The sequence below is a fragment of the Trypanosoma brucei genome, chromosome 4 (assembly GCF_000210295.1).
Source record: "Trypanosoma brucei gambiense DAL972 chromosome 4, complete sequence".
Classification (NCBI taxonomy): Eukaryota; Euglenozoa; class Kinetoplastea; order Trypanosomatida; family Trypanosomatidae; genus Trypanosoma; species Trypanosoma brucei.
Window position 1 is genome coordinate 1001667 of NC_026737.1, and position 15898 is coordinate 1017564.

A 15898-nucleotide genomic window follows, 5' to 3' on the forward strand; every position below is an offset into this window, starting at 1 on the left:
TGTTTGTGTCTGTGTGCGTGTGTACATCGTACATCGTAGAGCGTAAGAGTGAGGAGGAATTCGAACACGGACAGCCTATCCGACCACCTACTGTTATATAATTCCCTTTTCTCCCTTTGCTGGCGTCCCGTTGGCACACCTAAGTAGGACATTACCCCGTTATCTCCTTTTCTCCGTTTCAAAAGTACGCAGAACTGCTTGAGACAAATGCGGTTGAGTGAATTACGAGTCGTAGAAAAAAGAGGTACTGGCTCCACAATTCTTCAACACCACTGCTGGAAAACTGAAGAGAGAAATGAGTTTAACTAAAGGAGTGGGATTGGAAGCGTCCAAAACAAAGGAAACGCCGAAAGCATTTGTACATCGAGACATCACTGCAACGGTTCGACAAACGTCTTTTGATTTCCTTCCGCCACTTCACTTCCTCGTCTGCAAATAGCTAAGAGAAGGAACACTAACGGTATGAGCAGAGACAAGAGGGAAAACGGTGTTTTTTTTACTTTTTTTTTAATGAATAAAAATAGAGACATTCGAAAGTTGTAGCACACGTAATCAATATTATGTATACGAAAGGTTCCACCCTTTCTTACCAATCAGAAATTGTCTTGTCGAGCGTGCGGTTGCGTGTCAATGCCTTCAGGCGAACAATAATAACAAATAACCCACGAAAAAAAAGAGTGATGACGATAATCTTTTTATTTATTCTTGTTACTCCCGTTTACCTCCTCACATGAAATCTATACGCCAAATAGAGAAACAAATAAAATAAAATCGCAACGCCCGATAAACAATATACAACGCTCCTTCAACTCCATCTCATCATTTCGGAATGCTTTTGCAATACACATCTATCATTGCCAACGGCACCGTAATTATTGTCAATTCATGTAGACCTGGACCACCCCAACACAAGTGCGATTGAAGGGTTTTTGAAATGTGAAGGCGGTAAAATAACGAAAAAAAAATAAGTAGAGAAGGATAAAAACAAAAAAAAAATCGAAACGAACGCGCAGGTAATCGAACAAAGAAATGACCCCCCCCAAAAAATAAACAAACCACGTCTCGTACGACCGATGATCCATATGTGTGTCTTGCTGCTACATCTCATGAACCGATTCCTCCACTTGCTGGCCGACATGCCGCCTTCCTGTTGTGTCACACACACGGACTAGCTCAGAAGAGATGTAATTCATGCTTCCACAAGTGTTTGAACCGGCACTGCATTGGATTCGTTGATATGTTGTAGGATCATACCTTGTAACGGCGTTCAACACATCCAATTCTGACACAACTGCTAGAACGTACTTGTGATATTCACCCTCTGTATAATTGGTGTAGTGAAGCGCATCCATAAGACCTGGAGAGCCGAAAGTGATCGTTTGCGTGTGAGATTCGACCCCGGCCAGTGAGGCGATGCCGCCCGCGATGCCCCATGCGGTGAGTACAATTTCATTGGAAGTTGTATTCTTCATCTCTGTCAGGTAACGTACGACCTCATCTTTGACATCATACCACGTAAAGTCAATAGCCCTCGTCAAAAATGAAAGAAGGAATGCCACCTGCTTCAACCAGTTGTTTGGAAGAAGGATTTGAAGTGGTGCAAGGGCAATGTAACCGATCCACACGGTCATTGTAATGATCGATGAGTAAACACGCCCGTTCTGCAGGGTTAACACAGTAACATTCCTTGCTAAAGAGTCAAATCGGGATATGGACCATTGTTCATTTCTCTCGCCATATACTTTGACCGTGTTGTTGTAGACCACGTCTGTACTTCCGAACCAGTTGTCAAAATCTTCATGGAACACATTTTCCTTTGACGCTCCGGAAACCTCAGTAAGCAGAGCGAAATCAACGATACCAAACCCCCCTGCGGTGCGCAAAGTGCAGATGGGATATTGATGGTATTCTTCTAATGGGTCACGGGGTCCGGAGGCATTAACGGGAGGTAGGCTATGTGGCACCCAATACTGCCATTTAGCACCCAACCAACCCAGCAAAACGCACGAGAGGGCAAGCATAGCGAGTGCACCATAGAAAATGAAGGTTCCACCGATATTGCGCGACCGGCGGCGAACGCAGAAAATGCCCATCCCACTGTGTATTAGAAGCACTAAGGAAATGACGCCCACCGTCGATCCAACGAGGAAGAAGCTGGCGGTACAGCTGGTTATGAGGAGGATGACGAACAGAAAGAGCAAACCGCGCAGCGTTTTCTTTGCGCTTCTTTTCCTCAAACAAAACACAGCTAAGCTTATGAACACCACGTTTACCGCTGCTACCGTGCATACTGAGACAATCCATGGGCCATCATACTGCAGGAATCTGAAGGAGAAGCAGAGGTACAGCCACAACATACACGCAAAAGCCACCGTACTGCGAAGCACTGAACGACTCGACATCGAGGAGCGCCCCAGTGAACAGTAGTCTATCGTCAGGATGGCTGCGACGGTAGCGATGCATGTAGCCACTGCAAATGGGATCATTCCACTAATGATAAATGCAATACCCAGTAGAAAATCCAGTGTGATTGGCACGGCGCAAGCAATTGTGGTAGAAAGCCTGCGCGTGAGAACGGCCTCCGTCTTTTCCTCACTCTCTTGCACGTCCAACAGCAGGTACAGGGCTAACATGGAACCCTGATTTTTCTTCCGCCTTTGCTCGCCCATCGGTATCCAATCAAAAAAGAGCACAATATGGCACAACGCTAGAAATGCCACAGCAAACAGCCACCCAGTAGCGAACGTCACCTGAATACTTCTCAACAAGGAGCTGTGCGTCATGGAGTATCCGAAGGAAAACATCTGTAGAAATATCATCGAACAAAATAATATGAGCTGCGCCACACTGCCGCGTGTTTTCCCCAACATGTCCAGTGGTGGGACGACTTTGTGTTTCATGATCACCACAAGAACGGTAACTGCACGTGAGCACAACGCAGTCCCTTGGAACGTCACTAAAATCAGTGTTACGAATAGTGCATACACATAGTTCCATTCAATGAAGAACGCTAAGAACACCGTCACGGCTGCACTGGAAGTTAGTGCCATGAAGAAAAGGAGCGCCACTAAGAAGGAGAGGCTACTGGCGACATTAACAACGATGAGTACACCGTGATAGAGTTCCCGAAGGGACTCTGGGATGAATCGGTACCACTTTTTGTTCGAAAGGTCAAGCATCGGTAGTTCATCGAACTCGCGTTTCCACGCTGCCGCATAATCGTCCATCAGAGCACAGCGCATTTCACCCTCCTCCGCCGACACGGCAACGCGCCAGCGATACAATTCCTCGAGGAAAAACAATGACAAATTGTTAGGTAGCGGTTTCATGAGCAAACACCATTCATTTTCCTCTTCTTCCAGAGGAGGTGAAATATCATTATCATGTCTCCACATGCCATTGAGGTTCCCTTCTACTGGAGTGGCTGTTAAACTTGAGCCAAATGTCAGCAGCGATACCATCGACTCCGTTTCCGAGGCTAAGGACGGGTGACGTACCGGAACGTTGGGCTGCTCAATGCATTGCAGCTCCCACTCCTTCACCGTCAACCCACGCTCTGAGATAGCAGCCTTCATTCCATGGTAGTAATCTTCAATAATGTCCCCGTGACGGTCCCAATGCTCCTGGTTATCACAATCATTCGTGCCACCGAGTTGTACAGGGAGAACACTTTCATCAATAAACTCCAAAAGCCTACCGGATGCTCGATCGCTTTTGGAGAAAAACATAATACTATCAGAGAAAGCTGATGGGAGCTGCGAGAACAAAGGCTTCGCCACAGAACAAAGCATTCGGCCCATGTTGCAGATATATACTTTGCTAATACATCCAGGGAAAAATTTTGATATGCGCAACGCCACATCTGCCTGCAACGACATATCCACGTTGCTCCACATGCTTGCATCCTCGTAGTTTACGAGCAGCACCATTTGGCACCGTTTGTTATCCGCTCGCAGTCGTGTCCCGTAACTCACCATCAGATCAAACGTATGTTTCTTCCCATCACGATGACTCGCCGCTTTCTTGTCCCGGTTCACTGTAACGTAAAAGATGGTGCGACCACACTTGTCTTCTCCAATCACCTGTATAATGCCCAACCTCAGTGATGTCCGCATGTACTCCGTGAATTCATACTTGGCCATCTCATTTACCTCCATCGCAAAGCGCCGTTGCAACTTCGCAACAGTTTCCTTGACATCGAACTTTTTATTCTCCAGAAATCCATATATCCAACAATCCAATTCATCCCTCTTGATGTCTAGTTCTCTCTTCACTTCCTCCAACTCCTGTCGGTGAGACACCGCCACGGGACCCAGTTCCTGTAGAAAAGAGGACATGTACTGCTACACTCCCGCCTGCTTGCACAAGGGGCTAAAAGAGACAAGGTACAGAACGATGAAATTAAAAATAAAAATAATAATGATAATGATAATGATAACAATAATAATAATAATATATATATATATATTTATCTTTTGGTAAATATATTTGTGTATACGACTACTTGACCACAAGCCCCCTGGAGGCCGTATAATGCCTACGGTGGTGAGCTACGGGCGGGTGTTGGAAACCACCCTCTACTGTCCTGAGAGGAAAAATGAAAAGATAAAGCATATCGAGTGACATTGAGGGGGAATTCAGCTAGTGGAAGAGAAAAGGTTAGAAACAAATGCAAGGAAAAGAAGGCGTTAAAGGACGGGACAGAGGTGCTTTGCGTTGCCTCCCGTAGGCGTACAACAATAAACGGGTGGAGCAAACACATAAAAGCGAAAGAAGAGCGCGCAAGCCGAGGAGAGGGGAGAGATGTAGAAGGATTTCTGTGCGGTTTCACGACGCTTTCCACGGAATCGCTGGCGTGTTTGAATTTTCTTTATCGTTGCCACAGTACCTTCATTGCCCCCCTCTTTATCTTTTCCCCAGACGGCCTGATCGAATGAAAGAAAATAACAAGAAAGGGTTAGATATTGGAATGTGATGCGTGCCGATGGGAAAACAGGAACAAAAACAAAAGATAGTACTGAGGAGTCAAATATGCATAGAAGTAGTACAACAGCATCGGATACAAAATAAATTCAAACAAAAGGAAGAAGGTAAGAAAACAAAAACAAAAGAAAAAAGGTAGCACTAGCCGAAAAATGGGAAGGAGGACGTGCAGAGACAAAGGCCAATCACGGCAGTGTTAATGGCGGAAGAAGTTTTATTGGCTATTGAGTAAGAAATATATATTTTATTTAGCAGGCGAAAAGAAATAATTAAGGAAGGTACGCTGAAGGTCAAGTAAGAGAGGCAAAGTTGTGGGGGGAAGATCACAGTAATAATAATGGGATCACATCAGCGGGTATCCAAGAATATATATATATATCTTTACACCCGTACCAGTGAATGCTCGTCTGCGTGCGGCTTTTTTTGGAACCTAAATGCCAATCAGCGGGAATATGTGTCTATCCATCCTTTTCATAGACTGTGAGGCACAATTCACACAATCACGTCATAAACCGCTGTGACGGTGCCAAATGTAATGGCAATGACACCTGCAAAAAGAAGGGCATATGCACCGAGGTAGTGTCCCCATCCCACGCCTGCTACACTAAAACCACCAGCATACATGAACATTAATGAAGGGAAGACATAACCAATGAAACCACCTGAGAGACCACCCACAAGCCCAAACACCATGCGGATGTCAGGGATGAACAGACCAGCGATTAGCGAAGCCACAGCCATTGCACAACAGAACAGGGCGTTCTTCCACCACGCAACGGTGTGCACGCTTATACCAATAACGTGGTAAACAGCGTCACGGCAAGGGAACATGTGAAGCCCATATCCCACGCATATCTTAAACATAATACCGACGTACGCCACACCCATCTTTACGTCGGTCAGTGGGTTGTACATCTTCAGGATGGAACTGTTTACTTCACTACCGAACTGCAAATAACCAAACAAACCAGCGAGGAAATACAGGCAGAAGCTCATGAGTGCCCCCGCCATCGCACTCACCGTCATGCGTCGCACAGACGGTTTGTACATTTCTTCGTACACCTCAAAACAATTCACCTGGGACACATACACAAACAGGAAGATACCCAAACCATTGATGCTGGCATTTCCACTCTGGAAATAAATGATATCGTCCCGCATGCCGTTGACTGCGAGGAAGTGACCACTGTTAATGATAATGCAGATCACGAAGAAGAGAACAAACACGATAGCCGATGCTGAGAGCACTCGTAGCGAGTTAATTTCCTTCGGCAAACAGAGTGGCAGCATGAAGAAAAACCAAATTGCCACCGTCAAGAGCCGGATCGATGATTCTGATCTCAGGCCCTCCGATGTAGCGTCGGAGCTTTTCACAAATGTTTCGATGGCATCGCGAATGGATATGACATACGACACCTCACCACCAAAACATAGCGACCACATACATAAGGCTGCCATGTAGTCCGCACCGCGACCGAGAAGAGTGCGCGTCAATTGCTCATAACTCCTCAATCCAGTGTGCTCCCCAACACTAGTCAAAAGAGCGAAGGAATACACAACCATGATGGCAACAACAATGAGGTATATTGTACTCATAACGATGCCAGACATCTGAAAAGCGACGGGGAGCGCCACAATCCCAGCACCAACTGTTGTGCTTGCGAGATTGAAAGAAGATGACACAATGCCGCCGTACGGGATGATTTTGTGCAGAGCTTTCATGAACGCATTATCGGGATTGCGGCGCTTGGCGACTCGGCGTGATCGCTCGAGGGCTTCATCATGGACCCGTTGCTCAAAGGCCGTAGGCTCGTGAGAAATCGCGGATTTATCTTCGCCTAGTCCTTCCGTCATCGCGTCTTGCTTGAGCTGCGGCTACGTTAATGTACGAAGGAGGAGGAGGGGGCCCAATAATAAGCCGCCTTAGTGTGAAGCAAAACGCAAGCACAAAAGAGCGTATGTTCGCCCTAGTCAGATATCACCCTTGGTGCAGCAGACAGCCGCGATTCCTGATGCCTTTGCTTTATTAAATTTTATCTTGTTATATCTTACTTGATTTTTCTTTAAGCTTAAAGTCTAATTTCTTTTTTGAACCTCTTCCCAGACTTTGCGGTCTGTTGACGCTTCCTTTTTAGGTGTTGTCAACCTCTTAAGTTAAGTTTAACCGTTTTAGAGACCTGCCTACCCGTGTTTACAAAAACCTTTTTTAATGGTGACCGCAAAAAATGAATAAGTTCAGAAAGTAAAAAAGAAAAGGAGGGCATGGAAGCGACGAAATGTGCAGGAGCAATATAATTATATTTGTGTGCATTTGTCAGTTCGTGTTAAGGGCTATTTACGAGATCGTTATTTTAATTCCGAAGATAACTAAACATTTCACTGTAGTTCCCCAAATCACCTATTTTTCAGTTGCGGTTCCGCTTCGTAAATAAAATAAAGAATAACAACAGTAACAATGAGCAAAACGAAAAGGAATACGTTTCGGTTTCGAAGAATGGGAGCCATAACAAATGGCAACGTTAATCGAGGCAAATAAGAAAAAAAATGTTAATTTTTCGCTCCGCTTTGCCCACTCCTTCACAATCACCACCACCACATGTAAATATAAATTAAATGGGTATATGGTACTAATAAGCGTATAAAAGATGAAGGAAAAATCGCAAACGAGAGGGAAAAAAGACGGCAAAGAAGCACACACCCATATATATATATATATATATACATATAAGCTTCTTAGCAAGATCAAAAAAATACAGTATTACGTTTTCCCGGTGCTTCTTTTTTAAAGAAACATTGTTTGCTCTCCGGTCCACCCTGGAGAGGTTGCTAAATTATGTAAAGCTGAGCAGTAGCGTGTAACCATTATAGTAGTGACAACAAAAGTACCAACGTGTCAATAAAAAAATAAATAACAAACCACAATGTGCTGTTGGTCTTAATAGAACCGAAAAAGGCAAAAAAAAACTTTGAATAGAAGCAGCTGTACTGTCCTCAAGTCACTGATAGCATTAGTTAGAGTTGCACTTTACTCACCCAAATCGAGCTCTTTCAGCCGCTCATCAACCAATTCTGAAGCGACACATTCCGTCGGTCGTCGCGAATTGCGTATCTGATACTCCGTGGCCACATCTTTTAGCATCCCCTTCACACTAAAGGTCGGCATGTTTTGAAATACCTTACAACTCTTATGAATAGCCTTAAATTCCACCTGTATTCCATTACCTGCGTAAGTGTCCAGTAGCAAACCAATCACATATGGCTTGGAGGTGTTCACATCATGGATGCGCGGAATCACAAAATAAGGACCGCCTTCTGGTTCAAATGTATACTGCAGTGCTACACTGCGGGAGAAGTTGAATTTCAGCTGGCGGCCGGGGATCTCCACATCCACATCACTTGCACATTCCATCTTTTCGTACTTGCCGCTGTGTCGGGAAACACTGACGAGTAGCGCTGCATATTGGACCTGTTGCTGCTTGGCGGACTGCTGACTTCCATCTGCTGTGTTGCACTCTTCCTCTTGTGAAAGAACAATATATGCAGCCACCGGATCGCTCACATTAATTTCTAAGCACACCGTTGGGTACCCGTCCACAAAGTTTCCTCGAATTCGGTAGTCATACCAATTGTTCCTCACATGACAAACGCCACCACCAGCAAAGACGTTGAGGGCGTCACTCCACTGCAACCAAAACATGTTGTCGTCTTTTGGGGACTCCATGCCGCTTGGAAAACATGCACTTTGCACCGAGGGATACTCTTCCCACAGCTTGTCGCTCTTGCTCCACCTTCCTTTCCATTCCTCGCCAGTGCTCCATGGGTTGCGAACCTGTAGGAGGAATAAACCCATTTCTTCAAAGCATTTCACCTGCAACACGCTGTATCCGGAGTGCGCCTGCAGCCCCAATTCCTTACATGTAACTCGTGGCTTTCGCGCTTCTGTAGTTGGAGAGGTATCGCTTGGTTGTGCGGCTTTTAAGGCAGCGGGAGGCGGTGTGTAAAGCACCGTAATGTAGCCCCTTTTGTTATACATGACAAGGCGTTTGAAAAGTTTATCATCCCCGTTTACCGCACTTTCCCAGTCTGTGTCGAAACGTGTGATTGGGAAGCCAGTGAGATCTTGAAGAGGGTCCAGTGGATCCCCACTCGCGATGTTGGAGTACGAATGATGGATTTTTGCATACGCCTTTTCCAGCAACGCAACCCACAACCGCCGAAAGTCCACAGCACAATGTGCGTACTCGGGGCCTTCACGGTATGCAGGCAAGTAATCATCAATAACTGTAGGACGCCACCAGCCGCCGCAATTCAATGTCACCCAGTAAGCCCCAACTCTGCGCTCCGCCTTCCCAACAGAAGGGGAAACCGGATGCCGGAATAAATCTCGGATCTTGTCAGGCATTTCCGCAAGGCACGCAACAGCAGATGTGAAGTAACTGTCCCCCAACTCGCCTTGTGTTACATGCGAGGGCGCGATACTGCGGCGAAAGAGTCGGACCTCATCCAATTGACTCTTTGGGATGTAATCGCATGGTCGACGCCACGGAAGGCTCTGAAGGTTGTGCACATCGACATCAGGTCTGGAAAGAGAACGATCGCAAGGCCGGAAGCTGCAGTCGATATATGGCACTTGATTTGCTGTGCAGTGCTCCAGCAGCTGCTCCTCCTCCAGTTTATCCGCGGATGGAAGATGAAGTTCCTCCGCAAGTTGCTCCAACTCGGATTGTATTTTACCATTCATGGGTCCATAGAATTCGGCACGCTTCCTATTGGATAGTGCTACTGCTTTCGCCATGCATTTGAAGCCGTTCACTTTGCCCTCGATGAGCTTTCTCGTCTCTCCCGGGTACACAGTGAGGGAGGCTTCGATTTCTTTGTTACTTTTAGCAAATATTTCAACTCCGTCACCTGGCTGCAGTTCTGACTTTGCTCCAAAGCGGAAACGAACCCGCATTTCATACTTTTCTGTATCGTTGTAGAAGTGCCATGCATCGTTGCTGGTGATTATCTTGTATAGCATACCGTGCTCAAACACATTCGAAACCTTTCCCTCAACTGAGGGGCCCCGCAATAAATACGACCCCGGCTTTTTCAACTGTGAGAGAAACTCCACTGTTGTGTTGATTGTCGCGTCTTCGAATTCGTCGCATTCATCATCATTCACATATGGTGGTGACAACTCCACGCGGGGGGCGACATATTTCCTTCCGCTTTCCGCATCCTGACGCATCTTTCGCATGTGCTCAATATCCTCAAAACTTCGTGGCAGCAAATCTGGTAGCGGAGTGGTTACCCTAACGATACGCATTTCGTCATCTTCCACGTTAAACTCCGGTGGAGTCACCGCTACGGTTCTTAACGCAGAGGTGTTACCGTTCGCCAGAAGACCACCGCTGCTCGTCATTTCGATGCAACTTCCCGTAAGAATTGCGAAAGGTTTGTTGTGGAATGCTATAAATCCAGTTCCGGGGGAGGAAATAAATAAGTTGACAATGACAGTGATAGCGATAAACCTGACAAGGGGTGCTCGGAATGCAGTTCAACACTGTCAAAGTAATTGATGCAAAAATTCCGTTTCTGTTTACGTGCTATAGAGGCGGAGTATGCACCAACTATGTACGAGTGTAATTCACCCCAAACCAAATAAATTTGGGGTCCGAGCTTTGCTGCAGTGAAGATGATGAAGTTTAATAGCCTTTTTCTAAGTGTAAAGTCCCAAACGTAACATTAAAGAGAGAGGTGCCATGCGACAGGTGTGAACATACTCAAAAAAAAAAAAAGGATGATTTAAAGGGTTCGCGAAGCAAAGGTGGAATATTATTGGTACTATACAAATTAACACAAGATTATTGCAGTTAAACCCGAATAAAATACCTTCGCTGTGGTCAGCGACTTTTTGCTCAGCACCGTAAATTTTCTTCTTTCTCTCTGTGGATCCGCAGACACAACACGGAGTCTTGCAGCGTTGTGTGGGTGACTTGGCGCAGGATTAATAAAGGGTGTCATCCACTTGAACTTCATCCCCTGGCCACGGGTGGCGCAAATAAATAAATAAATAAAATATGCTACGAAACGGTTTCTCCTCGCGGCCACTCACTTACTTACTCAAAAAAAAAAGCATCTCATTATTCTATAAGGCTTTAGGCTTTGTAATACATTCCCAACCCCCCTTGTCTCCATCATAGACTATTACGCTCAGCTATCAAGTATACTTCAGACACAATAACATATTCATTCTCTCTCCCTCTATATTTCTCATTACAATGGTATAACCCAATACGACTCAACCTGTTGGTCTATTATTTGAAATCCATCAGCTCATGGAACAAAACCTTTTCCGTATCGGCAGTTGTAGAGGTAAACGATTCCTTTTTATTTATCTCTCTTTCTCTCTTTCTTATCCACATAACTGGCTGCATTTATATGAGGCAACGGTGCCTTTATCCAAAGTCATTACTTCTACTACTTTTACTACGGTTGGGAGATGAGCCATAAATGCCACAAAATCCCTGCACTTATACGTTGCTGTGGCGTAATAATACTTGTGAATGTGCAAAACAAGAAAAAAAAAGAAGAAAAAGCGTGAAGAAAGAAAAGAAGATGTGTAATAATAGCCATTGTTAGTTAGTTATTTGTATTTTTTTTCCCCTTTCTTAACATAACGACGAGTGAAACAGCAACTCGGCGTTAGACGTGCGGTTGCATCTTCCAACTGGACAAGAGTGCAGTAATAATAGTAGTAATAAAATGGAGAGTAAGAAGGTGATGAAAAGCATTACCAACGAGTACAATAAAAAAATAACCAACCAAACAAAAAAATATTTATCTATCGAAGGAGGAAATAAAGAAAAAAATAGAGTGGAAATGACATCAAGGAAACAAAAACAAACAAGAAAGTACAGATTGAAACAACAACACCAAAAAACAAACAAACAAACAAACAAACACCACTGAAGGAAATAAAAAATAAAATAAATGTAAACCATCAAGTAAAATAAACCAACATAGTAAAAAAAAATAAACAAAACAAAAAGAAAGGAGAAAGTAAGAACACGTTATGTGCATGTGATACATGTGTGTAGGCGCCGTGTAACAAAATATATGATGAAAAGGAAGAAACTACATGCGATAACGCATGGACAATTTCATCTTTCCGTTGTTGTTTTAAGGACACGCAAAGGGGGAAAAAAAAACAACGGAACGAAATACACATACATGCGTACACAAAACAAATGGGTACCATTAAGCACCTGAGTTGCATGCTCCCCTTTTTCTTTTTTTCCACCTCAATCAGAACTAATCACAATTATCACATTGATGTAAAATATTTATCATTTTTCCGTGTTGCTGTCTGACCTTCCTTCCTTCATTTGTTCGTTCTCTAAATGTTTCTACGGTTCCTTCCTTCATTTTCTTTCCTAAAATAAATAAATAAATATGAAGAGTTCACAAATGAGGTGCAGTGCTTCCTCTATCTTAGACGCGCGCGCGTTAAGTTTAAGTTCTGATCACTTTTTTATTTGTGAGTTAATTCATCAATCCTCAAGCTCTTCCTTCCCAGCCCTTGACCGTTATTTCTTTTTTTTTTTTCCTCGTCTCGCTCCACCTTTCATTTTTATTTTCATTTCATTTTTTTTCCTTTTTTGTTTTTGTTTTTCTTTTCTTCCCACTTAAATAACGATATGCCGGCATAGTGATCCTTCATTGAGTACGATAATAATTCCCGTGTCTGTACGTAACATAATATAACATTGTTGCCTTGTTTTTTTTTCTTTTTTCCTGAGCTCTGTTCACTCTCGTGATTCATCTTCTCTAACGCGTTCCGTCCGTGTCGCTGTCATGTTTCCTTAGTGGGCGTTATGGAATAAATGACTGTATGGACGGCGACGTCAAGAGGGAGTGAATTCCTTACAGTTCATTCATACAAACAGTTTCATCCCTGTCATGCACCTTCACATGAAAACAAAAACAAAAACAACATTCTCGTGCACACATTTGCAGAGTCATTCGCAAAACACACAACCTGAGAGACCCGCTATGTACATATAAGAATGTGTATACATACATATACATGTAGATGTGCCAATGACCACTACAGGCCTTTATCTTCCTTTACCTCCATCTTTCTTTTCCTTTTTCTTTTTTTTGAATCGGGGTAAATTTTGTATAAATTCGATATCATTGACGAGTGACATATTTCTTGCATTTCTTTCTACTTATTGTATCCTTATTCATCACTGTCAGTTTCATCACCCGGTATTTCAAAGGCATCGGATGCAGCCACCCTGAACCTTTCCAATCCATCCTCAGAACTTTCGGAATTGTCGTTTCCATGGTTTTGTAGTGAAGGCGGCGCTTGCGGCTGCGGTACGTCCATTGCCGGCTCGGGTTCATCGGCTTGGGTCTCTTCAACAACGGGCACTTCTTCAGCTGCAGGTTTAGTTGCAATCTCCTCAGCTTCCGGCCCTTCTTCAGCTTCCAACTCTTCTGTAAGCTCGCAGGATTCCTCATGAGCCGCTTGTGAGACCTCTTTATCCATTTGCGGCTGGTCATCGTTTAGTATTGTTTCAACATTGAGTGACACAGGTTCTTCTGCTTCAGTCACGATATATTCCCTTATTGCCTCTGGATCTTCTTCATTGTTTTCGTAGTATACTTCCGCTGGAGAGAGGCCCCATCCCCAAAAGGGTGTTGGTTCCGCATCAGCTGCTTTTACTTGCCATTCACGTACAGCACCAGGCACCCGGTAGGAGGTAAATGTGACGCAGTTGCGAAACACGCGACAAGTCGGTTCAAGTGTGGTGAAGTGAATGTCAAGCTTTTCGTCCAATGGTGTGCTGGACCGAATGCCAATTACGAAACCCTTGCGGCGACCCTCGCATGTTCCCCCGCGGTGGATGCGAGGAATGACAAAGTATGGAGTCTCGCTGGCTTCAAAGGTACATTTCATCGCAACGTCTCGCCCCACAACAAAGTTAAAGCCTTCTGCAGGGGTTTCGGGATCAGAGCTGCTGCATTGATACACAAATTGTTTATTGCCCTCCGCACGGGAGACACACAGTAACACAGGCGACAGTTTTACATCAGGCGACTCTAAGGGAAGACCGCGTTTATCCCTCTGCGAAAGAGTTAACACAACTTCAACGGTTTCCTTTGCCCGAATCATAAGCACAAGATTGGGATGTTCATTGTCAAATTCACCAGCAACACGGTAGTCATACACCGGCTTCTCGTCCAAGTACAGAACTCCGCAACCATTAAATACCTCAACAGCTTCTGACCATTCGATGAAAAATATACCGTCATGCGCTTCGAAGCACGGCTCGCAACTCGACTGTATCTCGCTGTGCTCGGTCCACTTGTCGCTACCTTCTCGCCACTGACCGGACCACGGCATCGCAGGTTCCCACGGGTTGAACATCTTCAGAAGCGTAATGTTCTCCTCAGGGAAGTTGTGGACAGACAGCAGCGCGTATGAGTAACCTTCCCTGAGACCATTCGCAACAGCGGTTGCTGCTTTCCTTCCAGTTGGAACGCTCAAAATGACGGGATTGTGAGCTTCAACGTATCCCGTAATCTTCTGAATGAGTGCATTCTTTTTCTCCTCATCCGTCGCCGCGTCACGCCAGGTTTTATCGAATCGGTACACTGGCGCTCCAGTAAAGTTCTGTAGGGCGAGGAGTGTGTCGCCTCCTGTGATGCTTGCATAAGAGCCATACAATTTCGCGTAAGCTTTTTGCAGCAAAGATGGCCACAACTCTCCGGAGTCATCGATGCACCGTGCGTAGCATGGCACACCACCAACTGTTGGAAGAAAGTCATCTACCAGAATGTTCTTCCACCATCCGTCTTTGTTCAGTAGGACACGGTAGGCGCCCGTTTGCTTCTCGGCAGGTGTGGTGGAGGCAAACATCGCCTTGACGCGTTCCTCATCGGTGGCAAGCAGGGAAAGCGCACTTACGAACCACGAATCTCCAAGCGTGCCCGCCTCCACGCAGGAGGAAAGGACGACACCGCGCACAGCATCGATATTTTCCTCGTCACATTGAGCAAACTCGCTTGGACGACGCACCTCCACTGGCTGGATAAACCGACCATCACCATCAAGGCGTGAGAACATGCTGTTTGACGGGAGGAAATTTATGTCAGCGTAACGCACAAGAGAGTCTGAGCATAGTTTTAGAAGTTCTTCATCGTCCACTTCTTCCCACGGTAGTGCCATGACCGCCTCCACATCTTTCTTACCTTCCTCACTGATAATCTGGAGATGATTGTAGTACTGCTGAGACAGTGGGTGTGCGTACACATCAACTGTATTTAACACCACTGAACCAGAAAGGAACTCCAGTGTTTCTAGTGGGTATACAACGGCAGATATGACGGTCTCTCCATTCTCTTTTGTATTCACTGTTGTTGCTTCACAATGTTCCACATATGACTCGGGGGCGATAACGACCTGTACGCACATCTCATAGTTCATGGTGTCGTTGTAGAAGAACCAGCGACCCTCTTCATCAATGATGCGGAAACATTGGCCCTTCGGTGGGAAGAATGACGTCACTTCACCGGTAACGGTGCATTTGTTGTACACGAAACCCGTCTCTTTCACTGCAATAACATTCTGAAGGCGTGCGGCTCCTGGAGTTAATGGCACCTCCTCAACTTCCTCAACCACTGACGCTTCCGATGGGACACTTGGCGATTTTGGTGGTGGTGTTGGTGGCTTTGGCGGAGGCGGTGCAGCCGCTTGAGGTGGCTGTGGCTTTACCTTTGATCCACCACAACCCATCGTATATAATTGTTGCTCGAGTAACTTATTTGTTTACAACTTTCTGCTCTTCTTACGATATCGTGCGAGAGATTAAGCCAGGGTTCCTGTACGTCTTTTTCCTTTTTCTTTTTTTGTCCCTTCGCG

At 45.2% G+C, this 15898-nt stretch overlaps 4 protein-coding genes across 4 annotated transcripts; all 4 read right to left on the minus strand.

The window, feature by feature from the left end:
- Positions 1-1097: 1097 nt before the first annotated feature.
- Positions 1098-4337, minus strand: TbgDal_IV4030 (hypothetical protein, conserved; the record flags this gene model as incomplete). Its single annotated transcript, XM_011774690.1, has 1 exon — positions 1098-4337. One exon carries the CDS (start codon positions 4335-4337, stop codon positions 1098-1100), a length of 3240 nt encoding a protein of 1079 aa, XP_011772992.1.
- Positions 4338-5475: 1138 nt separating this feature from the next.
- On the minus strand, positions 5476-6837 carry TbgDal_IV4040 (amino acid transporter, putative; the record flags this gene model as incomplete). The annotated part of the gene is made up of 1 exon (XM_011774691.1): positions 5476-6837. The coding sequence occupies one exon, from the start codon at positions 6835-6837 to the stop codon at positions 5476-5478; it is 1362 nt and encodes a 453-aa protein (XP_011772993.1).
- A 1171-nt stretch (positions 6838-8008) lies between these two features.
- On the minus strand, positions 8009-10387 carry TbgDal_IV4050 (calpain-like cysteine peptidase, putative; the record flags this gene model as incomplete). The annotated part of the gene is made up of 1 exon (XM_011774692.1): positions 8009-10387. The coding sequence occupies one exon, from the start codon at positions 10385-10387 to the stop codon at positions 8009-8011; it is 2379 nt and encodes a 792-aa protein (XP_011772994.1).
- Positions 10388-13210: 2823 nt separating this feature from the next.
- TbgDal_IV4060 (cysteine peptidase, Clan CA, family C2, putative) lies at positions 13211-15772 on the minus strand (the record flags this gene model as incomplete). The annotated part of the gene is made up of 1 exon (XM_011774693.1): positions 13211-15772. The coding sequence occupies one exon, from the start codon at positions 15770-15772 to the stop codon at positions 13211-13213; it is 2562 nt and encodes an 853-aa protein (XP_011772995.1).
- Between the last annotated feature and the right edge of the window lie 126 nt (positions 15773-15898).